This window comes from Lepidochelys kempii, chromosome 10, assembly GCF_965140265.1.
Source record: "Lepidochelys kempii isolate rLepKem1 chromosome 10, rLepKem1.hap2, whole genome shotgun sequence".
In the NCBI taxonomy this organism is placed as follows: domain Eukaryota; kingdom Metazoa; phylum Chordata; order Testudines; family Cheloniidae; genus Lepidochelys; species Lepidochelys kempii.
Window position 1 is genome coordinate 46,983,477 of NC_133265.1, and position 26,350 is coordinate 47,009,826.

Sequence of the window (26,350 nt, forward strand, 5' to 3'; positions counted from 1 at the left end):
AGGTTTTTTTCCATGGCCATTATCTTGTTTAGGGTGAGGCTGGGTTTATTTTAGTCTTGTGACTGATGTGTTGATCTGATGTAATAAGTCCAGCTCTGCTCGGGAATGGTGCTTGGAGAGAATGGAGCACTGCAGATGCTGATGCCCCCAGCACAGCTCTCTGACCCCGCTCCTTCCTCTATCGCTCACCATTACGCACTAATCTTTCCAGGCACGTCCTGTGCGGTGATGGGAGAGGGGCTGACAGGTTTGGTTTAGTAACAGCACAGAGTTGGACCGCTGGCTCTGACTGTTCTGGGGTGTGTGTGTGTGTGATAGATCTTAAGATCATTATACCTGGCTCTGACACTGGTTTGCTGGGTGACTTTGGGCTCTTCACCACCCTGTGCCTCAGTTGACCAATCTGTAAAATGGTGATCCTGGTGCTGACCTCCTTTGGAAAGAGCTGGGTATTATTATTATAAAGGATGATTCTGATCACTTCATCCTTGGCGTAGTGATGTGAACTGCTGATTTCTGAAGAGCTGAGGGAGGTACCTGCCCAATCAGTCTAGCTATGGCATTTGTAATAGGCCCATCGCTGTAGAACACAGGTGCAAACTGCTACATCTTAATCACATTTCCCACCCACTGGCTAGTCACCTTCTGCCAAATGCCTCTGCTCATGCAGGAGCTCTGCTACCTGCAGCCCCTTTCATATGCTCATGCTGTAATTCCTCTCTGCTCCATTCAGTGTATTTGCAGGTGCTCCTCGGAGTGGGGCTGGCTCTTCTGTGCTTCTGCCTTCTCCTGAGCTGTGCCATGTGCTGGCGTCGAAGCGAGAGGCACAACCAGAGCGACAGGAAAGAGCAGGTACCGACACACACCCTGGTGGAGCTGGGGCCTGCTCTGCCTTCCCAGACCACCGCCGTGCCCATCCAGCAACAGTATGTGGAGTTAGAGGGAGAGGTGCTGGAATGTGCAGGGAATGACTCGCAGGGTTCTCCTAGGGCTGGCAGCCCGCCACGGAACATGTTGTGTGGGAGGGCCTCTTTACCCAGCATCCCTTTCTCCCAGAAGCTTGACCTGTTCTCCAAGACAGAGCCAGGCTGGGAGCGCCGGTTCACCATCTCTGGGGAGACTGACGAGAGCAGCCTGCTGACTCTTCCCGTTCTGGGAGCCAGCGTCCGCCAGGCATCCACCATGCCAGGGAGGCTCTCCAGCGCTGGCCGCAAGCAGCGGCCCCAGCTCCACTTCATCCTGTTCTATTCCCAGCCCGAGGCCACACTCATTGTGACGGTGATCAGCGTGTCCCACCTGCCCAAGGGCTTTCGGAGCAGCCGGGACTCTTACGTCAAGGTGTACCTGCTCCCCAAGTTCATCGAGCCCCACCGCACGGCCGTGCGCAGGAAGAGCCTCAACCCCGAGTTCCGAGAGCAGTTCCAGTTCGGCCGCTACCACCTGGAGGAGCTGAGGGGCTTCACCCTGCGCTTTGCTGTCTACATGAAGGAGTTTCACAGCTTCAGGGACTCCTTCGTCGGGGAAGTGATGTTCCCATGTGCTCAGGTTACTTGGAACCCCGAGGTGGCCTCCAGCTACACCCGGGAGCTGTCAACCACCAAAACCAAACTCAAAAAGGTCAGGACTGGGTCACTGAACTACTAGCACCCAGTGGGGATAGTGCTGGCTGAGGTCTCCAGGGCCCCAGAGACTTAAAGGTCCACCCGTAAGGATGCAAGGGAAGGACTTTTTCATTACAGAACCTCTCTGTCATTCAGTGGAATTCCCCTTGAGGGACAAGTGAGGACTGGGTGTATCACCACTTCCCTCTGCTAGATGGGATACTAGGCCAGCTCATGTCTGATCATGCAACCTGTAGGGGCCGCAGGTCCAAAGAGTTCCTCCTTTAGCTCAAGGTGAAGCTAAGTCCGCCTTAGCTGGAAGGAGAGCAGCTGGGCAGGAGGGCATATGTGATAGGGGAAAGCGGGTGGGGAATCCTTTGGCTGTGGTAAGAACGTGAAGGACTTGCCATCCTGAAGCTCCTGGATGGGCCTGACCTTTGTTTCTGGCTCGGTGGCTGCTAGGTGCCGTGGAGGCTGGGGGGAGGAGGTGAGATTGGAAGGTATTTCATTGTCCCCTGCTGTCCATGTTGTTTCAGTGTCTCAGCACCCAGGACATGAGCTATGGCGCTGCGTGCTCCCAATCCACGTCTCTGGGCCAGCTCTTCATTCTCCTCCAGTACCAGGCTCTGGCCAATCGTATCAAGGTGCTGGTCCGCAAGGCAGAGAATCTGGGTCGGCTCACCCGCATGCCAGGGGCACCAGGTAGGGAGGTGCAAAGGGAACCCCTCTAAAAGGCTGAGGGGCAGACCAGGTTCAATAGGTCTTGGCAGCAGGAAGGACTTTGGAGGGACCAATCATTTAAAAGTCCCCAGGATCTGCTATGGCACATGCCCCTCTCAGTTAGAGACTAGTTGGACCATGGAGTCCGGGCATCTCTGCTATAGGCCCTATCAGCCCCTCACCCAATGTCCCGTACAGCACACACTTAACACTATGAGGAGCATGCCCATGGTGACACCCCTGGGACCATGGTTAAAATGAAGATATTTTCGGTACAGGGGAGATGTGGGCTAAAGTGAGGGATCCAGAATGGGGGGGAAATCACAGTTGTGGGATTTCCAATTTCCCTCGCAGAGGTGACACATGGCGGGGGGGCGGGCATGAGGTGACATGTGCCCCCCCCCCTTTGCTCCTTGGCTTATACTGAGCATGCTCAGTAACACTGCTGAAGCCGGCTGCCCTCCCTCTCCCCCACCCCCTTATTGGCAGGCACGGGTCCTCTCTGCCCCTTTGTTCTAACCCTTCTTTGCATCCCACTTTCCCAAGCCCAAGGGCTGTGAATCCTCTAGCCAGGCCAATGTTGCAGGCCGCTAGTGAAGAGAGTAGTTGGCTCAGAGGCCTTCTGTTGTTTAAATGACCTTCCGAGGCCCGGGGCCCTCTGACCAGCACTGATGGGAGTGTCCAGTGCTTCAAAGCTCTCTCCATTCTATCCTGATAGATCCACAGGGTCTGACACAGAGCTTCTGGGAGACGGGACACACCTATTCAGATGCCCCAACTTACCTCCTCCTGAGCCTCACTGCGTCCAAGAACAAATCTGTGTCTGTTCACAGCAGATCCCGCGCTGTCGGCAGTCTCCTTATTCTCCAATTCCATTCCCAGACCATTACGTTGTCATTCACCTTTACCACAATGGGCGAGTCATGGACACGAAGGAGACCAAGTCCATAGCCGGCTACAACCCTGTGTGGAACATGCCCTTCCTCTTCAGCATCCCTGAAGGAGACATCCAGGAGCAGCAGCTGTGCCTGGAGTTCACCATCATGCAGGTCGGAGGGACAGGAGTGGGAGTGGGGACCAGTGTGTATCAGATGGTGTATTAGCATGCTGCAGGGCATAAAGGGGGCGGGGGCGGGTATTTATCAGTGCAGGCACCAATTCCAGAGCAGGCAGGTGATAGTGGGGCATTTGTAGGGGCAGGCTGGCAAATGGGTGGTGACATATGCAGGGAGGTTTGTTGGAGCCGGGTGGTTTGTTAGGGCGGGTTCATGCTCAGGAGCATTTTCAGGGGGATTGGTACCAGTAGGCACTCAGTGCCCCAGGGAAGTGTTTTTGGTGTGGTAAGGTTGGCTCCTCAGTGGAATGTTAAGGGATTTGTCAAGGCAGCTGGCACTTGTAGGGGGTTGGCACATGGTGGCATTTGGAAGGGACTATGGGGGGTGTTGGCACAGGTGGTATTTGTGGAGGAGATGCTGGGACTATTTGCTGTCTGCAAGGGGCTGTCGGAATGCGATGGCATTTCCAGGGGAAGGGTTGTTTGCCGAGCCTTCTGGCTGCTTCTCCCATTGACTCCTCCCTGCCTCATGCTGCCTTTCCCCTTCCTCCCCAAAGACTCGTCTCTATACGCGCAGCTGTACCCTGGGCAGAGTGCTGATTGGACCCCACGTCCCAGAGGCAGGGCTGCTCCACTGGAAGGAGATGTGCCGCCGAGGGCACATGGAATCTGCACGGTGGCATGTGATTCAGCCGAATGCTTTCAGTCTCTCCCCTTGACGTTCCCTACGGCCAGTCGGCAGGTGTCTCATTGGAGCTCCTCAGTCGGAGCAGGATGGGGAAGTCAGTGCCAATGCACGAGCGGGTGATTCCTGCTGGCTGTGCAGCTGGGTTAAGAACTGCAGTCATGTCAGAAGTCTCGTCTCCTACGTGGTGCGAGTCTGTTCTGTGCTGCCCTGGATGGCCTCGAGGCCACCAAGACTTGGAGCAGCAAGGAACTCGAAGCAAAGCCAGAGACTTTCCTTGTTAAGTATCTTTGATAGAGAGCATATATCTGAAATTAAAGGGAAAGAGCCCCACTGTCAGCTCCTGGCTGCTGTTGGGACATTGGCCCAGGGGAAAGGAGCACTGGCAGCAGTAGCATCAAAAGGAGGGCAGGAGATGGGCACAGGGACATGAGACAGGGAAGGGAGCAGAGGGAAGTCAGAGCGTGGAGAGGAGAGGAAAGAGCATTGACAGATGGAAGGAGCAAGCTTCACATGTTCCAGGCTTGCTCAGGATTCCAGGCTGGCACACCAACAAAGCTTGTTGTCCCCTCTCCCCAAACCAAGACAGTAACCTGTGATCAAATTTAAGACAGTCTTGGAGGCCCTGACCCACATCCAGCCTGAGGATAACCAGGCACAACTTCATTGACTTCACTGTAGTTATGATGACCACTTACCCCATGCTTGATGCTCTTATGAAGTCAGTAGAATTACACCTCCTTTGGGCTGGATGTGGCCCCTGCTGCATTTATGTGAATTCTGTGCAGCGTAATAGGTACAATCAGTGCTACAGTCAGAGCAACCTCCAGTCTGTTCCAGTCCACTCATAGGGAATGGCCGGACCACACGTGGATGAAATGTCAGCCTTGATTTCTAGATCTCTGTGTAAGAAAGCCCAAGCTAGCTGTACTGTGTAGAGCACTGATCTGTGGGGTCCCTGTGAAGGAGGAACTCATCTGCCCTGAGCATGGGCAGGGAAGAGGTCACAGAAGGGCTGGAAGGCCATTTTGCCTATCCCCAACTTCCTGCATAAAATACAAGATTCCATCCCGTTCTCCCACCTCATTGTTTCAAAATGGAGTGTCGAACTCTTGCACATCTCACCTTGGACCTGCCCTTGGATGCATCCCTCTGGTGCATAATCCTCCCCACTTTACTTGGAACTACAGTTCTGGAGTTCAGAGCTGCTGCTGGAGGGCCGGGCTACAACGTGAAAAAAGGAAGGTTGCAGGGACGAGCTTCTGCAGGTGGATCCAGGAGAGCCCATCTTCCTGTGATTCCGCTGATGTCACTGAATCTTCAGAGGGAATCCCTTATTAAGCCGTGGTCCCCTTCCGATACAACACTGAGGTAATGCTGGCAGTGCCAGCTTGGCATAGAGCAGCTGCAGCTTGCTGGGCTGTTACTGCCAAATGCAGTTGTAATTTTATGCCTATTCCAAAGGCCAACCCATCACCTCAGCATCTCTTCATTCATGTCCTCTTATCAAACCAAGCTGCAACCATAGCAGTCGGATACTTAACACAGTCCCCAGTCAATGAATAATACACCCTCCCAGGGACATGAGAAGGTACTAGCCTGGAAACTTATTTTTAAAACACAGCAGCTTTCCATAGAGGCTTGTTAGGCTCCCAAGATGCCAGACAGGAAGTGACATCATTGGGAAGGGAGCCATCACTATCATGCAGGGCCCAGGCCTGCAGCCCCACAGCTGGTTGCTGGCTCAAACCTTTGTGTTTTCCATCCACTTTTCCCCTTTAAATAAATAAAAGGAATTTGTTCTGAAAGTGTATCACTGCCTCCATGATGTCATTTCCTGCCATGCGACTGTATTGATGTCAGAACAATATTAAGGGGGTTTCCTTGGGCTTTTGTTATTAAACTCCCAAATCTCGGTGGTGAATGGTGCTGTTAAATAATCTGGCTTGTTGTACATGTACATAGACTGTAGGTGTGTATGTACACACGGAGGAACTGCTGTTGTGTAGCTGCAGCATTGCTCTCTCCTTACTGGGTTTAGAACTGCTCACCTGTGTGTCATAGGCCCTCTATTATTATGAGTCGCCTTTAACTCCTGTGGCCTGTGCGCGGCGTGGGCGTTCCAGCTCTGCCGTCGCTGTGCAGGTTCAAACGGCCATGGTCCCTGGGCCGGTGGAGATGGTGTCCTTGTGCCACATCTGGCCTGCCTGACACAGGCCCATGTTGGCGACCTCGTGAGAAGGGCAGAATGTGGGCGATATTGAAGCTGAGGAGGAACAAGGTGTTTAATTTCCTTCCAGTTGCTGTTGATTTTACACCAAAGGGGCTGAGATGCGGCGGTGACGGGTGGCAGGATCAACCCCTAACAGTGAGCGAATCACAGGGCACTAAACTGTGAGATGTTCATCGGCAGCGTGTCCTCATCTGGAAAAGGAAGCCAACCCCCCCCTCCTCATACGCCAAACACTGGGAAGCCTACTTGCACCCTTAGTACAGCAATGGGCTGAACTAGAACCTGGCTCTCCTCCCCCTAGATCTAGAACTCCTGCCCGACTCAAGTAAAAAGGCTTCCTTGCTATTAGCTTCTTGGCCATCTTCCAGTCAGCCTTGATGCCCAGCCTCCCGTCCCTGGGGGCGCAGCAGAAGAACAGTCTGAGGCAGCAGAGCACATTCCAGTCCTTTATGGAAGACAGACACGTTATCCACACAGGAAGCAGAATAATGAGGGTGGGGATTTGCTCCCACCCCAGAAATCAGCTGCAGGGACAGCGATCGGTGCCCGATGCCAAGGGGATTTCACAGCAAGCACAGGGCTGCATGGAGGGCTGGGGGAGAGGATCAAGGCCTGCTCTAGAGGGCATCAGGCCTTCACAAAAATCAAATCCATCTGTGACTATGATGACAATCCTTAGCTGCCCACCACTGAAACCCACCTCCCCGGGAAACCCAAACACTGCCAGTGGGGAACCTGCCCCCTCCACCAAGTCTTCTGGTGCTTTGGAAGGGCTATGGCAGCACAGCAGTGAGCAGTAGGGGAGATCTTGCTTACAATGCAAAAGGGGGCCCACCGAGTGATCATTGCCTGATGGCTCTGAAGGCAGGGCTGCTAGGGAGAAGGGAACTGGAGGCAGTGAGCTACATGGGCCCGCTCTGCTGCCTGTTCCTCAATGCAGCAGCTGAGCCTGCATAGCTTGGGGTACTCTATCTATAGCCTCCTCTCCCTCTGGAGGTTGAGCTGTCCAGGGAAGGAAAAGCAAGCTTCCCATCTCAGGGGAATAGAAGAGGCCTAGCCTATGTAGAAGATCACCTAAAGCTCTGGGCTGGGACCTGGTTGGGCTCTGCTCCTGTGGCACCAAGGCACTTCCTAACTTCAGGGTAAAGCTCGGCTGTGCAGGAGGCAGAGCTGTCTTGGGGGCCAGCCTCAGACTGTGGGATGAACCTAAGGACCGTCACAACCCTCCCCACCTCATGGTCTAGGTGCCAGGCGCACCCCTCTGACCGGCCCTTGCCCATATAAACACAGAGCAGGGGGTATGTTTTCCAACACTCCACAGCACACAGTTCTTCCCCTGGGGAGAAGACGAGCGAAAGCATGAACTATGCATGGCAAAAGTGAGTCAAATCCCTTAACGCATGAGCTGCAGGTGCTCAGATGCTCAGGCAAGGAGGGCAGGGGAAGAACCTGTAGCGTACATCGAACCATTTGCTGCTCACAGACCACGCTGGTGGCTCCCTGCTCCAGGAGGCCCAGGTGTGCGGGGCACTGAGGACTGTTGGACTTAGTTGCCCAACTAGTGCAAGAACAGCCCCTCCCCTGTAATGCCCCCAATCTGAATTCCAACCCAAAGGGTCAGGAGACCACCCTTCCCCGCTGCGAGGGGGAAACAGCCAGTTCCAAGAGAACATGCTATGTTCATTCATTTACCAGCCAGGCTCTACGGCAAACAGCTCAGAAGATAAGGAGAGGGCACAGAGCAGATCATTCAAAGCCACGTGTACCCAGCCATGCAGGATTCATAGATTCCAAGGCCAGAAGGGGGCCGTTGTGATCATCTAGTCTGACCTCAACGGATAGGGTGCTTCAGCTGCCACAGCTTTCCCCTGGGGGCTCCGGGCTCATTCTGAATTTAAAGGGCGAGCCCAGTCGTTGTGCCCGAAAGGGTCTCGGCGAGAGCAGCACTGCTCCCTTGGGAGTGTACGAGGACTCTTGGCTGCCAGGCTGACTCCGGGGGCTCACTGGGGAGGAGCGGGCCTCAGGGGAGGATTTGCCAGATGCGGAATTGGAGGCTGGGAGGGGCAGCGTGGAAGGGGGAGGCAGCTTCCCGGTCACAGGATCAGCAGGGAGCTTGCTCAGTGGTAGCACTGGTGGTTGTGACCCTGCCTGGGACCTGTGGGACTGACTGCCACTGCTTTCAGAACTGAAGCAACGCAGCTCGTCTCCTGCCTCAGGCAGCTTGGCTAGGTACAGAGCTGCTCTGCTGTGTAGGGGGCAGAGGGAGGAAGCATGGGGATCACCGCCAGACGGAGGTGCAGAGCCTTCACTCCACTGGCTCAGCCCCAACTCCAGCTCCTGCCGGCTGGAGAGCCTAGGAACCAGCAGGTCTGAGGCGCTCCTTTCCTGTCGCTGCTGCTGGAGGCTGCGGATGTCCTGGATTTGCTGCTGAAACCGCAGTTTCGCTGTTAGGAGAAGAGGAAGGAGATTGTCACCGGGCATCAGATGATCAATTCCACTGCAAAGCTCTAGGCGGCAGTTCCTTTCAACGGCCTCAGCAAGGAGTGCTAGACCACTGGGACTAACTCCTGCTGCAATTCCGCTGCAGTCATGGGTTCTCGCAAGGATGGACTGTGCTCTCCCAGTGGAACACCATGAATGGTCAAGCAGAGACCCCCAGTCACCTCTTCCAATCAAAGAGCAGGAAAGGGAGCGGGAAACTCAATGGAATTATAAAGCAAACCAGTTACAGCTGCCAAAGGTAAGGTTGAAATTGCAGAATATGCATTAAGCTGCAGAACTCACTGCCACAGGATGTTACTAAGGCAAACGGCTGGGTAAATGCTGAAATCTAGTCTATAAAATAGCAGCAGCTGAGGTCACGTATGTTAGGGTAAAAATATCAAAGGCTATTAACATCCCAGCTCAAACATGCCTTCCCGTCATGGCATGATATTGTGCTTGCGCTGTGTGCCCTGGAGGCTGTTCTGCCTTCCTCTGACGCATCCAGAAACTAGATGTAGGATCCTAGACATGGAGGATTGTTGGATTGTTCAGAGACATGGTGATTCCTAACATAGGCCTCAATCTGGAGAGAGATTGTCTCTCTTCATGTAGGCGTTGGGGCCCAGATCCTCAAAGATATTTAGGCTCCTAACTCTCATGGATTTCAATGGGAGTTAGGCCCTTAAACATCTTTGAGGATCTAGTTCTGAGCGACCTCAATTCCCATTAAAACCAGGTGGGATTGAGAGCACTCGGCATCTCCCAGGATCAGGCCCTAGTCTGCAGAAAGGCCTTGAGCTTTCACTTTTTACTGTTTGTTTTTAAATGAGCAGCCTACCTCGGTCTCCGCTGGCCCAGCACCCCATTCCCGCTGCCCTGCAGTACAGCTGCAAGCAGCAGTCTGGTGCCGTGGCAATGCCGCCACCCTACCTTTCATCAGGTGTTCGTTCTTTTGCTGCAGTCCCTGGATCTCAGAGGCCATGGCTGAAATCTGGAAACAATGCAGAGCAGCTCTGTTAGAAACCGTGCGGTGGGTATGCTGCCTGGATGGCCCCTTGCACATCTACATATTTTAGCGGGAGGCCATGAAAATGGCAGATTCCATAAGAGGCAGACAGAGAATCTGATACAGAGGGATAACGGTGTGGAGTAGGATGCACAGAGCATGATGGGCTCTTGCAGCACATGGGCCTGGGGATCCTTCCATAAAGGTGGATGGCAGAGGAGGAGTTTGCACTGATGCTCAAACTGATTTGCAGCCTCTGGCCAGCTTGATGCTGCCTCAGGAGAGCCAGATCTACAGCTCCCCACTCAGTACCGGGCTTGCCCTTGAGCTGTGGTGCGTTCCCTGGGGCAGGGCAGGGCCATACCATTTCTGTTTTCTCTTGCAGTTGCAGCCTGAGGCTCTGCGCTTCATCGGTGCTGTTGGAGAAGCCCAGATCTCCTGGCATAGGCTGCTGCTTTTCTTTTAGCTCCTGCGGAGGTTTCCCGTGCGGCTTGATGGCTCCTCTTGTGTTCTGTAGAAACCACATGAGACCAAAGACGATAGTGGGTTCATGGCAGATACCAGGAGTACCTGCTGGGTTCATGGCAGATACCAGGAGTACCTGCTGGGTTCATGGCAGATACCAGGAGTACCTGCTGGGTTCATGGCAGATACCAGGAGTACCTGCTGGGTTCGTGACTCATACCTGACAGCCCTTCAGAGTCAACCGACTCCCACATTCCCAATTGCTGCCTGTGTCCCAACACCCCAAACCAGCACCAGCCTTACTGCAGTCGCCTCCTGGGTGTGAAGATGGGCTGCATGGAGCTGGACTAATGTGGGGCGGGGACAGGGGTAGGCAGTTCTTACCACTTGAGATTTCTTCACCCATTGCTCCACTGAGCACTTGTCCTTCTGGTCTCTCGACAGCTTCCTGTGCCCTGACTGCAGCTGCTGCCTCTGTCTGAACAAGCCCCTGAGCTGTTGGAGCAGCAGAGAGTGAATTTCAGGGGCTCTATGAGCCCCCACTGGCACTGGCCTAAATCTCCAGGTGCAAGAAGCTCTGGACAGTAACTAGGAAGCTTGTTCTACTTTCCATCCATTCTGGGTCCTTGGGATACCCCCACACTTTCCCAAGCTCCTTGTAGCCACCCCTGCCTTCCTGTGCCTTGCTCCAGCTAGCTGGGATATTCCATCCATCCCTGTAATCTCAAATGCCTCATGCAACTTCAGTCAGGGCTTTTGGCTACCTCCCCTCAATGTGAACATGTTCACGCAGCCACATGCCAGAGCCCATGCTCACACAGCTGCTCTGACAGCAGAATTCTGCCTGTGATGGTTCCCTTGCCTCGGAGACCACCTGCCCGCTTCAGAGAAGTATAAAGACTATGATGAGTCAGAGAGCCCGAGACAAAGCCGAATGCATGGCTTGTTACCTGCTCGGTCACCAGCCGATGCTGCTGTTCCAGGGTTTGGCTCTTTTCCTGGGGGCTCCTTGTGACTTGGTCGGCCGCGCAGTGACTCAGCCTCTGCGGAGAAACAGACCCACATGAGCAGGGCGGAGCGATGAATGGACTCGGATCTCTCGCTCTGTTCTATTTCAGTTCCATCTCCTCGTCCCAGTGGGTGGAGGGGTCAAAAAGGCACCCTGGAGACTGTTCAGGGAAGCCGAACCATCTACAATGCAGGGATTCTGAATGGATTAGTGGTCAGAGCTTAGCCCATTAGGGGCTGTCCCATGTCTCCCTGGAAAGGGCAGTTTCTCTAGATCTCCAAGAAGGTCTCAGAACTGTCCCATCACTATGGTGTTACTAACTTAATGACTATTGTATCATGGTTCCGCTGAGATGCTCCATGCGCAATCAGAGCCCCATTGTGCCTGGCACCGTACTAGAACTGGTCCCTGGCCCAAAGATGTTACAGACCAGCCAGCTAAAGTGCAGGAGAAAAGGAGTGGCATTAGCTATGTTGTACCCATGGGGAACTGAGGCCCAGAAAGGCAGGTTGTGCCTTTACAGCCTGGAGCATTCCTACATCTGGATATCTCATGGGCTAAGCAGTAGGCAAGACTGACCCAGGCTGAGGCTGGGGAGCAGGTGTCCTAAAGAGGGTGCAACTTTGCGAGCTGGCCAGGAGCAACCTGACTGAGCGACATTCTGATAAGGGATGTGCCCTGTGGTGCTTTGTTACCACGTTTAGGGCCAGTTGAGTGATGCAGTCCATGGTGTTTGTATGTCTTGCTGTTATATCTAACTGTCTTAGGACTCACCTGGCTCCCCGCACCACAGGAACTGAGTGCCTCCAGAGCCTTCATGTATTATCCTCACACACCCCTGGGGGGCAGCACAGAGCTACCAACCCCATTATACAGATGGGTAGCTGAGGCTCAAAGGCCCAGATCCTCAAAGGTATTTAGGCACCTAACTCCCTTTGGAGAGCTGGACTAGAGAAATTAAGGGCAGGTTTTCAAAGGGATTTAGGCACCTAACAATGCCAATAGGCTTTTGAAAATCCCACTGGGCACCTAGCTGCATCGGGCACCTAGATCCTTCTGGAAAACTGGCCCTAAGTGACTTGCCCATGGTCCCACAGGGAGACTGAGGCAGAGGGCAGAAATGTACTCATGTCCCCCAAGCCCCAGGCTGGTGCTCTAACCACTACCCAGCCTCTCTGCTTTTCTCTCTGTTTCTGGACCATAGCCAGTAAAATGTTGGTTTGTTTAGGACCAACTCAAGGGGGTGTGGAGGTTAATTTGCAGCATTTACTCCAACCAGAGGGGAGATAGGTCTCATGGGAGACAGGGCAACAATGGGTCTATTTCTCTTTGTCTGCCTTGTCTTTTAGCTTGGTAATACAGTAGCAGAGCAGGCATCTGTGTTTGAAGCCCATGGTCTGAAGGGAAACACAGAGGGAACTGGAGTTATGCAAGCAGGGACAGTGGAAGAAGCGCTGTTGGTTGATGTTTTAGGAGAGAAGCTGAATTGGAAGAAAGAATTTGTGTACTTGGGAAGTACGCTGAGTGTAAGGGGACTGCTGGCCCCTCACTGGAACTTAATGGGGCCTTTTAGAAAGGAGAAGGGCTGATAAGAAATCAAGACCCTGAGACTGACAGTCCCCAGGGCCAATGGAGAGAGGCCAATGCTCTAGGTCAGCCTGATTGACAACACATGGAGGCCAATAAGGGAGTCGGGAGTGTGGCGTCCTGTCCTCCATGTGAGCTGGAGCTGCCTGCCCAGAGGGGCAGAGCTAAGGAGAGAGCAGGAGCTTGAGGGGCCGGAGGAGCAGCCCAGGAGGCAAAGCTCTAGGGGTGTCGAGGCAGAGTGGGGCTGGAGCTGGAGCTCAGGCAGTCTGGTGCTGGGTGCGGTGAGCAGCTGGGGAGAGCGAGGGGGACGCTGGGCAGTGGGCCCAGTGCAGGGAGATGCCCCCAGCCAAGAGGCTCTGCTGGCCAGACTTGGAGGGGGATCGTAACCCTGACGGGGGGCTGACGCTGGGAAGAAGGGTCCTGCCACCTAGAGCCTGAAGGTGTGTGGCCCCTGCCAGAGCAAGCGTCCAACCCGCAGCATCCCTGCAGCACAGCCAGGGCCTGGGCATGAGGCCTAGGACGAGAGGAACAGGTTGTGAACTGCCCTGACATTCCAGCCACGGCTGGTTGTGATGTCCCCGTGCTGCAGAACGGGGTGATGTGTTTTCCTTTAACCTTTCCCATTTTTTCCTTATTTTTTAAAAATTGATTGCTGTTTAATAAATTGTATTTGCTTTGAACTCTAGGCAATGATCAGTGGGTCAGGAAAGTGTCCAGTGCGGAGAGAGCACCCCGGAGTGGGGACACCTTAGCCTCTACCCGAAGTGATCATGATAAGACTGGGGGTAAAGCCTGCCAGGAATCCTGGGCCCAGCCTTGTTGGGGTTATGAGGACTCTGCCACACAGGAGTGTGGAAGGGGAGCCCTCTAGGTCAGGCAGGTCTCTGGGTAAAAGGAGTGGGAGTGAGGACTCATCCTTTCGCTATCTCATTTCACCAGCGTAGTGTATAAGCCAGGAAAGTTCCCCACAATAGCGGAACCATTCCCCTACTTACATTAGTGCCACTGGGGAGAGGGCTGGAGAATTAAAAGAGCAATGTGCATGGGTGGCAGGAGTACTGTGGGATCAGCAATTAAGGCACAAATTGAAATGAGAAGCGTACGCTGTGTGTGTTTGTCCCTGCCTGCTCTCTGGTTTGAAACGATGGGTCTTACGGAGATGGGAGAAAAGAAGATACAGGCAGTAGAAAATAATATACTGAGGAGGATGGCAGGCAGGTGGCAGGTAGACAGTGTGCACATGGAAGAAATTAGGGGGAAGATGAACTTGGGACTGTGAGCGATAGATAGATTGGAAAGTGCATGTTTGTGGTGGGCTGGCCGTGTGATAGGAACGGGAGAAGAACAGCAAAGAAAGCCTGGGAGGAAGAGGATGGCAAGAAAGGGCATGGGAGACTGACAATACGATGGAAAGAAAAGGGCTGGAACTCTAAGACCAGTGCCATGGATCCGAAGGAGAACTGTGGGCCCTCCACCTCTGTGTAAACGGGAAAAGAAATGAGGAAGCAAACTGAAGTGAGCTCTTCAGGGCAGGGACTGTTTTCTAGTCTCTGTACAGCGCCTAGCACAATGGGACCTCACAACCATACTAAAAATACTAAAGGAGCAGCTAGGTGGTTGGATACAAAGTCCTAGGCAAGGCTATGTCTGAGGTCTCTGTGCCCAGAGGGTGCCACTGATGGGCACTGGGGTTGTTGAACATGCCCCTAACTCTCCGACTTTGTTACAGTGAGACACATGGTGCAGATTTGAGGGTCACAACTGAGATGGCACACAGAGCAGCTCTCCACATCCCTGCAGCAGCATCCGGCAACCCTGCATTCCCGGTGGGAGCCCTTTGGAGGCAGAACCGGGACAGAAACGGACCCAGAAATGGACTGGAGTTCCTTCAGGGGATGTTAAAACCCCTGCATGAGCTGTGCTGTCCCACAGGGGGCCTCTACTGTCACTCACCTTGAGGAGCCCCTGCAGGTCACACAAGTAGGTCAAGGCCTGGTCCTCCTGCAGCACAGCCCCTTTCTCTGTACAGCCTGGAGCCAAAGCAAACAGTGAAGGAGAGATGGGGTGAGGAAAATGTTATAGCAGCAGCTGCAAACATTGAGTCCAGCACTCCTCAGCCAGCAAGTGCCTTGTCCACCCCCCCACCCCCCCAAAAAAAGAGCCTTCCTGTTAACCATCATGCTCAGGTCCGGGGGGCCAATAGAATTAACAGCCAGGAGGGACCATCAGATCATAGAATATCAGGGTTAGAAGGGACCTCAGGAGGTCATCTAGTCCAAACCCCTGCTCAAAGCAGGACCAACCCCCAATTTTTGCCCCAGATCCCTAAATGGCCCCCTCAAGGATTGAGCTCACAACCCTGGGTTTAGCAGGCCAGTGCTCAAACCACTGAGCTATCATCTAGTCTGACCTCCTGCATGGGCCAGGCCAGAGAATTTCACCCAGCTCCCCCTAGATTAAGCCCAAGACTTCAGTCAAAGTATTTCAGTCCTCTGGAAACTGCACTGTTGGGCCAAATGGAGAGAACAGGAGGGACCAAGATGCCACCACTGCCCCTGCAGAGAGCAGCTGAGCAAGTCAAACCAGCAGAGGACATTAGACTCAGGGTGATCATGTAGGGAAGGGAGAAAGAATGGACCAGCAGGTGACAGTCACCACACTTGTGTAAGAAGGAACTCAGAGTCCAGTTAGTGATTCTCCAGCACCTGCCATCAGGGATCTCCAGGCCCTCTGCAAACGCTGATGAACTGAGCCTCCTAACCTCCGTGAGTCAGAGCAGCTTTTATTTACAGGGAGAAGCCCTTACTTTGAATCATCTTGTTCAGCTGGGCCAGAAAGGCATCACACCGGGAGCACTTTCCCTGGGAGTGACTGTCACGGCTCTGCCTGAGGCCCCAGTTCTGTACTTCTGTGGGGCCGGATGCCTGGTGGCGTCGGTGGGCGTCATCTCTCAGGACCTCCACTTCTGCCAGCTAGTCAGGATGCAAAGGGGAGGTCAGACAGGAGCATTTAAATGTGTGACCTGCGCATGGGCCAATCACTGAGACAACCACAGACTGTCCAGGATTTCCAGTGGGAGAGAGGCTCTGGCCTAAGGGATAGCATAGCCTATTGGGATGGGAGAGCGACGACCTCTGTCCATAGGTATAGCACAGGCAGCAGCCGCACCAGCTTTCCTCCACCACACTGCAAATGTGCCTCTCTCTTGACCTAGTGGGAGCCCCACAAGGAGGAGTGTGGAGTTCAGTCCCCGTGGCCCATTTGATCCTTGTCCTCTGTGCTGCGACTGCCAGCAGGGATTGCACTAATGCCGGCTGTGGGGGTGCGGTTTTAAATGCAGACACCTCCATCCCCTAGGAGCCAGGCCAAAACCCCAATCTCCTTTCATGGTGGCTGCCAACCTGCCACCAGCTTTTAAGAGCCCTAGGAGCGGGGCTGGATTTGAACCGGTGGCTCCACATCTCAGCCTCAGTCTCCTGAGCCATCCAGACCCCCGCGATAAAATCACACATCATCCTTGCTCTTCATCGGCAGCATTCACTCCAGCCTGCTAGATGTTGGGAGGGGATGGTGAGTGCAGAGAGCATTTCCAGGGCTTCATACCCACCGTCAGTGCTAATTAGCTCTCTTGCTTCACACTACCAACCACTCCCCAGCCTCTCCTAGTATCCTCCCCGCCAACCACTCCCCAGCCTGCCTGGGTATCCTCCCCTGTCCATCCTCTCCATGGAACAAGTAGTAGCAGCCGGAGCGTGTGAGGGGAAAATGTAAATTAGGGCAGCTAGACAATTTGGATTAACTTGCCCAGGGATGTCATGGAGATAGGGGCAGACTAGAGGAGACATAGGCCTAGGACACACCTGTGCAGCTGCACAAAGGATAGTTTCCGGCACAAGAGGTTCTCTCCAGCCCTGTCCTCTCTGATCATCCCAAGAGCTTCACGCAATGGCCACAATGTTCCAGAGGATTGAGGTTATAACCAGATTTCTCGAGTGTGCTGTTCAGAATCAGCCACGTGTTCTTGGGTGCACATTGGCTGCTGGATTCTTTTGGAAATCTGGCCCCACCTGTGGGGGCCAAGCACTCGAAAATCCGACCTGCCGCGGAGTCCTCTGGAAAGTCCTAGCCATAGTGTGACGCTGTTGTGCAGATGGGGTAAGATGGAGCTGGAAAGGAAGATCTGGCCCTATCTGTGTTACGATCACAGTACGAATTTAGTGACACCCCCCACACAAAATCATATGAGCCTTTCCTTGGAGTGCCCTTGCATGGAGGGGGGACACGGACGCACAGCTTTCTCAGGCGTTACCTTCAGCTCTAATGAAGACGCTTGAATCTCCAGCTTGTTTTTTTCCATCTCACTTGCTTGTCGAAGGTGCCTCAACGCCTGTTCTCTGTGGACACAAGTCCCTGCTTTAGTGAAACTGCCTGTTTTCTGGAAGAGCCTCCACCCTCCGGTCCACCCACTGTTGCACCATCTTTTATGTTGCAGAGTCTGTAACCAGGGGCCTGGAGGTCTGTCCGGTCTTGAGAGGCTCCAGCCGCATGTAACTCATACTGCTCTTGTCGCAGCTCCACACGGTCCCATAAGGTTTCGTGGCTCAAGAGCATTGAGCAGAGCCCCAAGCAGGGAGCTCAAGATGCTATAAGGGGTGGGCTTCTCCCATTGGTAACCAACCTGCTCCCTGTTAAACAGAGGTGGGTGACATAAACCCATGCACATGCAGGCCCAGACTACTATGTAGGTAGCGAGGAAGGACGAGGAAGCACACCACGAGACTGTGCTCGCGGGGTCAGATTGTGCCCCAGAGATCAGTGCACAGAAGGACTCTCCATGCACAGGTCCTATGAGCAATGGGAAAACATCAGCCACTCCTTGCAGCAGCATCCCTGCCCTGTCCCTCAACCCAGGCAGGGCGTGTGGGGAGGGATGGGTGGACAGGGGTGGAACTGGTGCTCCCCTTGGAAACCTACAGGGATTATGCAGGAGAGGTAGTCCAGCCTGAGGCCTGGCGGTGCAGCTCTCCCAGGAGCAGAGAAAGCTGAAGTGTCCTGGAGCCAGGGGAGAGACATAAGGGCCTTTAGCAGATCCCTAGGGAGCCCCACCCCCACTAAGGGTGGAGAGAGAAGCCTTATGGAAAAGTCAGGATAACACTTTGTGAGGTTTCAGAGTAGCAGCCGTGTTAGTCTGTATTTGCAAAAAGAAAAGGAGTACTAGTGGCACCTTAGAGACTAACCAATTTATTTGAGCATAAGCTTTTGTGAGCTACAGCTCACTTCATCGGATGTGTTCATCCAAAAGAATACAGCTCACTTCATTATGAGGGGCAGCTTGTAGGGAAAGCCCATCCCTGCCCGTCTCCCATGGTTTTCCCCACTGCACGGCATGACCCAGGCCAGTACAAGGAGCTAGCGCCATGGCCGACGCTATCCTCTCCCAAAGTGGCAGAGCCTAGTTTGCTCCTCCCCCTCTCCCTGGCCGATCCCACTCCCAACATGGGGCCGTAGCTCCATGCCATCCAGCCCTCAGTCTGGCTTTTCTGGCTGAAAGGGGCCCTATCAATCTAGTTCCAAGGGCTCCCATCAGTTCCCTTCTGCTCTGGAAGACCTGGGGCCCAGCTCCACCCCAGCGCAGCAGTTAAGCTCTACAGGGACACACTGGCTCTCAGTTGCTCTCCCAGCATAGGGCTTCCATGTGGGGAGCCTGCCAGAACCTGCCTGTGGCAGCCTTCACCCCATGGTGGAAGGGCTTGCTTTATAACTAGGTTTTTAACAAACCACTCTCCTGGCCCGGGATGGGCTCCTGGGCCTGGATAGGTGACTCATCCGCAGCTACCTATGTTATCACTGTACTACAGATGGCTCGGGATCCAGCTGTGCTGACCCCAGCTGGTGAACACCTTAGGGATATGGCCCAGCTCCAGCTTTTGGCTGGTGGGTCTAGAGAGAACTTGCCTCCTGAACCAGGAGTGCCTCTCATGCTCCTGATGTTTGGCGTTCCCAGGGCTGACTGTGGGGCAGGCTGTCCTGGCCTCAATGCTGGCTGCCACACATTGCGGCATCTAGGAAGTTTCTGGCACATGCCCAAGAGGAACGTTTCCCTTTAATAACTAGCGCAATCCCTCTCTCTGGTGGCTGGAGCGGGGTTCGACGCAGCTGAGACAACCGTTTGCTAGAGATGGGTCTGAACCAAAACTCTCGACCCAAACTGCCCCCCTCTTCCAGAATGCTGGACCCAGATCTCTCTGTACGTCACCATCTCTGGCACTGGGCCTCCTCTGCTGCCGCTGCTATAAATGAGGTGACTACAGCAGCCAGGCAGAGGCACAGAAATGCCCCCCTGAAAAGCAATAAACTGTTTCTTTCCCACGTGCATCTCCACTTTCCACATGGGGGTGGTGTGTCCCCTGGGAACTTCCCAAAGGCTAGTGGAGCAGAGCTTTGGTCTACCTGGAGACATGTTAGAGGGGACAGATCTACTAGATTTGCACTCACCACCTCATCACATTGCTGGTCAATGGCTGTTCTATTCACAGACACAGGGCCAGGCTCATTCCCAGTGCAACTCCACTGGAGTCTCCGGAGTTACACCAGGGAGGATTCTGGCGCATAGCTTTTAAAGTTACATGGCGGGGGAGTTGTGCCATGCACTGGAGACAGCGCAGCCTCCCCTGGGGTTTCCCTGGTAGGGGCGGCATATGAAGCACCCAGAGCTCAGTACTGCCCTAGGACTGAATCCCTGCTAGCTCCGTACCTCTCCGCCAGCTGGTGCTCCAGAGAGGCGACAAGTTGTTCCAGTCTCAGCTTCTCTGAGCTGCATTCAGTGTACTGGCAATAGACAGAGGATGCAGGTTAGCATTACTCAGTGAAGTCACCTAGTTCATCATCAGCCGCACCTGCTCTCTGCTAGCTACTTACGCAAGGGCTATTTGAGTTACCCCAGATGAGCAGCTAGCCCAGACAAGCCCTCTGATATTGTCGCTGGTGTTCCTTATTCACAGACAGTACAATGGCTGGTTCTGGGCTGTATTCTTATCCCAGGGAGTCACCCCCTGCCTGACACCAGAGTAGGGAGGGCTCTTTGCTGGTCAATCTAATTTGCTGATGTTCAAGAGAAGGGGGTAGGCAGCTCAGACTGGGGTTGAGGTAGATCTCCAGAAACAGCCAGGGACTAATCCAGCCACCTGCCAGGCATGTGCAGTGAACTCTGGGGAACCACTAAGGGAGCTGATCCAACCAATGGACACATACTGGCACAGAAACACACACCGCTTTGAGATGAGTCCGTCTGAGGGGAGAGGCAGCCTGGTTCCACTGACAGGGAATTGGCCTGGGACTCGAGAGACCACGCTGGTCAATGGAGTGACCACGTGCAAGTCACTTCCCTTCCCATGCCATCCTTTGGCTTGTCTATTCTGACTGGATGCTCTTTAGATCAGGGGAAGTCTCACTCTGGCTGTGTCTACACTGCAATTGGGAGGTGTAATTGCAGCCTGTGTACAATCCTGATCAGTTAAGAACTAGGGCAGCCTGTGCCATCACCCATGCTGCCAAGGGTACACTGCTATTTTTAGTGAGTGGCTCCATCCAAGCTAGCGCAGGTATGCTGCAATCACACCTGCTGATTGCACGGTAGACATATCCTCTGAGTTGGTACAGTGCCTAGCACAACAGGGCCTTGATCTCAGCTGGGGCCTCTAAGTGCTCCTGGAATCAAATAATAGTGTAATAACCCGGCATGTCTCTGCAGGATGTTCAGACAAGTTTGGTACCTGGCTCCTGGCCGATTCTAACTCCAGGTGTTGTTCTTCCAGCGCCGTATCGCGTGTTTTCAGCATGTCCCAAACCTTCTGCAGCTCTTCTCGGACCAGCGCTAACTCTGTGTCTACTTCCTCCAGGGAGGCCTGAAGCATGAGAGAGAAAAATCGGCGTGAGTCTCCTCTGCCAATAAGCTGTGGAGGAGGAGCAGAGAGTCAGACGCCATTAGGGAGTATTCCATTTCCAAGCACATTTATGAAAGCGCTTCCAGATACGACAGTGATGGGTGCTTTAGAAATGGATGTAATATAAAACCAGCCGCATTCCCTGATCTCAAGATACAGGCTGTTCTAGCCAAGGTCACTCAGCAGGTATTGCCGCACACCAGATCAGCAGATCCTACACCAGCCCCAGCTATGGGATGCAACCAGCTTCAGGTGTTAGCCTTAAGATGTCCACATAAGCCAGCGTGAGCCTATGGAGTATTGTCAAACTCCACAGCCATGCTGGGGCTAATCCATGGCCGAGTGACAGTTTGAATGCGTCGCCTCAGTTCTCAACAATACTCATTACATGGCAACACCGAGGAGAAGTGATGCCAGTGGAAGATGAGGGTGGGTATCTCACCCACTCCCTGTCCATGGGTCCTGACACAGTGCCAGGCATAGACCAGCCATGGAATTCAAGTTCAAGCAAAACCTTTGACCCTCTTAGAACTCTTCCAAAAGTTCCCAGGACTGAGTCAGAGACCTGCCCAAATGTACTGCATAGCTCCAAGGCCTTGATCGTACAATGAGATCTCCTGGGCCTGCATGCCGCTCTCTTGGAAGGTCAGAGTCCAAAATGCTCAACCAAATGGTGGCCTAAAAGTTGGACAGGTGGGAAGGAAGCTGTGTGCCACATGGAATAACACTCAGACCCTTGAAATGCAGCGTATTCCTTACAGAAAGAAGTGGACGCAGTGTGTTCCCGGATCGAGCCCCGCTATCAAGGCTTTCTGCATGTTTCCTAGCTTGTTTGGGAAACACAGGAAGGCTCTACACTGCGTGTGATTATTATGGCCAGTGTCACCATGTTCTTGGCTTAGCAGCAGCTATATTCATTTAATAATAATTTCCATTTATTTCAACACCTTCCATTCCCCAGGACCCTGCCATTCTTCCCCATTGGAGAGGAAGGGTCGCCCAGTAGTTAGGGCACTAGCCCAGGACTTGAAAGAGCTGGGTTCAATTCCTTATTCTAGCATAGACCTTCTGGTGTGACCCTGGGCACATCACTCAGCCTCTCTGCGCCCCAGCTGTACAACGGGGTAATAGCACTGCCCTATCACACGGGGGGGCTGGGAAGAGCAATACCTTGAAGATGACAAGGTGCTCAGAGACCACAGTACTGAGGAGCAGATAAGAACCTCAAGCCGTGCACCACACTTCTGCCAGACTCACAGAGCAAAACAGGGGCTTGTTTATTTCAGACTAAGGAAAACAACAGACCAAGGACAAAGCGCTCCAGGGCCAGATCCTCAGCTGGTGTAAATCTACTCAACTCTGCTGGCTTTAAATCAAGCATGTGCATAAGTGCTTCGTTCAGCTGTGGCATCAGACCCCTAGAACTGGCTGCTCTGAGAGCCTGCAGGCCACCCCTGCCGAGATGGGTTACTGAATGCCACTGGCACGGCTGCAGTTGTACCTTGTACCAAGTCACTCTAACAGTGTAAAGACGTCAGGGTGTTTCCTCTCACCTTGATGTCTCCTGGCTGCTTTAGTTTCAGTTCTTCTAATTCCTAACAGTAAAAGAAAGGAGATTTAGCCTCCGTGCCCATTCTCTTCCTAGGTGCCCTCCTCATGCTGTTCCCAGGCCTGCCTGCAGGGACTTTCTTCTCCTGGAAGATGGTTGGTTGGTTTTCATGTGTCCTCATCTCTTGGCATCCCCCACAGGGATGCACATATTCATTCCCACCATGCCCTGAGGCTGGCCCCCTCCTGGTACATCCCCACAGTGGGGGGCTCTCTGTATTTCCTTTGTGTAACTATCGTCTGCCAAGTGTCTCAGTCCTAGTTTCCTGTCATTGGGCTCTGCAGAACCCCCTGAACCCCATAGTTAGGAGAAGTTCCTTAGCCACATGGGAACAGAGTGTGCTCTCCATTAGCCAGGATGAGCCCAGAGCAACTCCACTGTCCGTGGATTCACCCTGGCGTAACAGTAGAATCTGGCCCCCAGACTCTTCCCAAGGAGGCACTCATCAGCAGGAAGGGACCAAAGAGAAGGTATCACACTCCATGATACCCATCCTGTCCCCTGAAGAGCACTCTGGGATTCCTACCCTCCCCCTCCATCACCTCCTATGTCTCTACACACAACAGCTGTAAAGTACACATCCAGCCTGCACCTCTCTCAGAGTCCAGATCAGCTCCTCCTTTTCCTGTTGGGATGCAGTCTCCCTCTGGAGCTTCCGCTTCAGGCTCTCCACCTCAGACAGGTCCCCTGAGGCCATCAAGCCCTGAGGGCTCTCCGTGGCCAACGGTTCTCCTTGAGGACTAGAAATCTGAGAACTGAGATACAAAGCAGATGCCGTTCACCATCAGTGGACATGATCCGCATTTCAGCAGAGTCTCTGGAAGGACCTTCACTCTGCTCTACAGCATTTTCTAGGGTGTCCTCCAATGCCCCCAGGGGCTAAAATCATCACTTTAAGAGCCCACATGCAGATAAAAGTCTGATCCAAGTTCACTTTCCTTCCAGGTCTCCCTTTTCCTGTTCCCCTTTTCAAGCAGCAGGATGGCCATCCCGCAAGGCTGGCCATTGGTAACATACAGCCTGGAGAATGGGGTGAGTAAGGTGAGTAGCACAAAGACAGTCAGACATGCTGCTGGATATGTGGCATAGTGAATATGGGTATGTCAGGGCAGCATGCAGGATGGGACTGATGGACTTTCAGGAGACAGACGGACACTCACCTTCCTGGAGAGGACACAGGACAATCCATCTCTAAGCCAGATGTTGCTGTGGTATTGGAGGTCGCTGGGAACTTGATCTGCTGGAAAATACACACAGAGATGTCACCTAGGCAACAGCAGCTCAGACCTGTTGCTCCCTGGCACACAGCTCGCAACTTGTCCTCTGCAAAGAGGTGGCTGAATCTGGACTCCTGCTGCAGCGGAAGCACATCAACATCACCTCCCAGACAGTGACGTCAATGCCCCACTGCTCCCCAGTGGGGTTGGTCAGTATCATTAACCCCAGTTTACTGAAAAGGAAACTGAGGCACAAAGAGGTGCTGCAACTTGCCCACAGTCACAGAGCAAGTCAGCAAATGAGCCAGGAACAGAACCCAGGTCTCCTGCCTGTTGGGGTTGTGCTTTAGCCACAAGCCCTGGCTTCTTGGCTACTATTGTTCAGTATCTGTTAATTCTACAGGTGTGTTCTGAGGTTATTTGCAGCTCACAGCTAGAGCCAGACTGGACAGGGACACTGCAGGGTCCAATTTCCATTGCATTTCTATGCCAGACAATCACTCCCAGGAAGTGGTTAAAGCCCTGATCTTGCATCAGGATCTGCTACCATAGGCCTGTGCAGTCAGCGGGGGCATGAAGATCTGCAACTATGGAGTCTATTGCAGGATTGGGGCCTAAGTCAGACAGGGTCTGATATAGTAGCACGTGTACCGTTGCCCTCTACCGGGGAAGGCAGGGTTGGCACATCTGTAACAGTCCTTTCTACCAACTGAATGAACAGTGTTATCTCTTTAGCTTAACAGACAGAGGCTTCTGTAGTCAGAGTGGCAAGGACTGAGTTTGAATCCTGTTACCGTCACCTGGCTGGTAGCTAAGCAGAGAGTTCTACCAGGGTACAGCCAAAATTCAAAGCACAGATGTGCACACACTCTGCACGGCTCCAATACAAACACTGAACAGAACAGGTGGAAAAGCAACCGTGGTCACGAGATACTAAGGTTCTAGGCCAGATCAGAGACAAAGCCGGATCAGCCCCATGTGGGCTGGATGCTGTAAGGGTTGAGGAGCACAATTAAAATGCAGGGTATTTAAATGTACAATGAAATCGCTATGGAGTCACCGTCATGTCGCTTGAGCATTAGGGAGGTTGCAGCACCAAGCAATAGAAAATAGCTCAGTAGAGATCATGGCACAGATGTGGGTACAACACCCAGCCCTGCTCTGGAGACACCTAGAACGGTACCGACCTCATGGTGGGGAGTAGCACTGTCCCAGGGCCTGGACTGCAGCAGCTGCACTTTGCCATTCAGAGCCTGACTGCGGCTCTTTTCCAGCTCCAGCTGCTGCTTACAGGCGTCCAGTTCAATCCGCAGAACGGAAGCGCCGTCCAGCTGCCAGAGGGGGAAGAAAGCAAGATGTGTATGAACCTTCCCGATGCCCACCCGCCCTGAAAGCCATGCTTGGTGGGACACCAGTGCACGCGGATCACAGCAGCATGGCTGGCCCCTGGATAACGGGCAATTGTTACAACACACCAGGCAGATCTCAAGGCTGGAAAAGAACAGATGGGGGACCAGAGCCAAGGAAGGAACTCACCCTTTTGTGTCCACCGCATTCCCCACTGCCAGTGTGCTCTGAGGGCTGGGGAGCAGAATTATGATACAGAAGTTGACACATACATTTCAGTCACTGGTTATTTAGGTCATAAGCTCTTTGGGGGCAGGACCGTCTCTTGGTTCTGTGTTTGTACACTGCCTATCCCAATGGGGTCCTGGGCCATGGCTGGGGCTCCTTGGCACCCCAATTTAATAATAAATGGAAATACTTTGCTGTAGTTTAGAGACTGGCAGACTGTAGAGAAATCCAACCCAAGGCAGAATCTCACTCAAAATACCTTTGGAAAAGGAAAGTCAAGGAGGGGGAGGAATGAGCTAAGATGGAGGCCAAGGGGGTTCCACACCATAACAAAAGTACCACCTCCATCTGCTCTTAAGATGTGACAGTGGGACCCCTAAAGGGCAGATGTTGCGGAGAGTACAGGAGCCTGAGTATCCACAAGGATGCCATTCCTGGAGGGGAAGACCTAGTCCACTAAAGAATCACCTGAAAGTCCATCCATCATGCCAGGGTATCATGAGAGCCAACACTAAGAGAGGGTGCTCCAGATGGACTGAGGGTAGAAATAACATGTGAATGCATGGCCTAATTGTAATGTATCCCTGTAGCGGAGTCAGATCCCAGCAGAAGATATTTCCCTGGGTTTCTAGGGAGCAGAAAAGATTTCCACCAGGCTCCCAAGACTGTAACTGAAACCATCATGCGTCCCTGCCACGAATCGGGCACATGGAGATAGGAACAAAGCCATTCCTACCTTCAGCTTCCTGATCTCAGACTTCATCTCCACTTTTTCATTCTCCAGCCTCTTCATCCTGTCGCTAACAAGAAACAAATGCAGGGAACCCAGTTATTTTCCAGAGAAACCAGAGATTTCCACAATCTCCACTCCCTGGAAGCCAATCTGAGAAAAGGACGGACGAAACCAAGAAGTAAACCAATAAATCTCCAGTGTCATAAACAGGATCTTAGCCCCAGTCTTTTTTATTTGGCAATAGCAACCCAATGGAATTTTGCTGCTGAATTCAGTGGTCCAGGAGAGCCAACATTTCACACATTACAGCTGGGGGTAGATTGCTACTTGTGTGCCAATTAATAAGAGACTGTCCTAAACCATGGCACAGGATCCTTAAAAGAAAGTCTGGTCAACTCTGTGAGCACCAGGATCCAAAGTCAGCAACTC

General features: G+C 53.2%; 2 protein-coding genes across 8 annotated transcripts in view; one reads left to right on the forward strand and one right to left on the reverse strand.

Moving 5' to 3' along the window:
• Positions 1 to 736: 736 nt before the first annotated feature.
• LOC140918558 (synaptotagmin-5-like) lies at positions 737 to 5,835 on the forward strand. The gene is made up of 4 exons (XM_073363268.1): positions 737 to 1,617; positions 2,138 to 2,303; positions 3,204 to 3,370; positions 3,933 to 5,835. Exons 1-4 carry the CDS (start codon positions 802 to 804, stop codon positions 4,092 to 4,094), a joined length of 1,311 nt encoding a protein of 436 aa, XP_073219369.1. The 5' UTR covers positions 737 to 801; the 3' UTR covers positions 4,095 to 5,835.
• An 891-nt stretch (positions 5,836 to 6,726) lies between these two features.
• The window catches only part of LOC140918559 (uncharacterized), a 39,002-nt gene continuing 19,378 nt past the window's right edge, over positions 6,727 to 26,350 (reverse strand). For 5 of the 7 annotated variants that reach the window (XM_073363270.1, XM_073363273.1, XM_073363271.1 and 2 more), the window contains 15 exons: positions 25,925 to 25,988; positions 25,150 to 25,194; positions 24,801 to 24,944; positions 23,557 to 23,636; positions 22,989 to 23,151; positions 22,341 to 22,382; positions 20,617 to 20,748; positions 19,599 to 19,672; positions 17,154 to 17,238; positions 15,651 to 15,816; positions 14,798 to 14,874; positions 11,199 to 11,291; positions 10,148 to 10,294; positions 9,708 to 9,768; positions 6,727 to 8,737 (listed from right to left, as the gene is read on the reverse strand). In XM_073363270.1, the coding sequence (XP_073219371.1) occupies positions 8,142 to 8,737; positions 9,708 to 9,768; positions 10,148 to 10,294; positions 11,199 to 11,291; positions 14,798 to 14,874; positions 15,651 to 15,816; positions 17,154 to 17,238; positions 19,599 to 19,672; positions 20,617 to 20,748; positions 22,341 to 22,382; positions 22,989 to 23,151; positions 23,557 to 23,636; positions 24,801 to 24,944; positions 25,150 to 25,194; positions 25,925 to 25,988 (1,969 nt within the window). In that variant the 3' untranslated portion in view covers positions 6,727 to 8,141. The remainder of the gene's footprint in view (positions 8,738 to 9,707; positions 9,769 to 10,147; positions 10,295 to 11,198; positions 11,292 to 14,797; positions 14,875 to 15,650; positions 15,817 to 17,153; positions 17,239 to 19,598; positions 19,673 to 20,616; positions 20,749 to 22,340; positions 22,383 to 22,988; positions 23,152 to 23,556; positions 23,637 to 24,800; positions 24,945 to 25,149; positions 25,195 to 25,924; positions 25,989 to 26,350) is intronic. The other 2 variants (XM_073363272.1, XM_073363274.1) reach the window with 2 other exon arrangements.

What these genes read in the sequence shown, in the direction of transcription:
- LOC140918558 (XM_073363268.1), top strand. Translation starts at nt 802, where the DNA reads ATGTGCTGGCGTCGAAGCGAGAGGCACAACCAGAGCGACAGGAAAGAG. An exon ending in CCAAAACCAAACTCAAAAAG is followed by an intron (nt 1,618 to 2,137) that starts GTCAGGACTGGG and finishes ATGTTGTTTCAG; the next exon opens with TGTCTCAGCACCCAGGACAT. An exon ending in TGGAGTTCACCATCATGCAG is followed by an intron (nt 3,371 to 3,932) that starts GTCGGAGGGACA and finishes TCCTCCCCAAAG; the next exon opens with ACTCGTCTCTATACGCGCAG.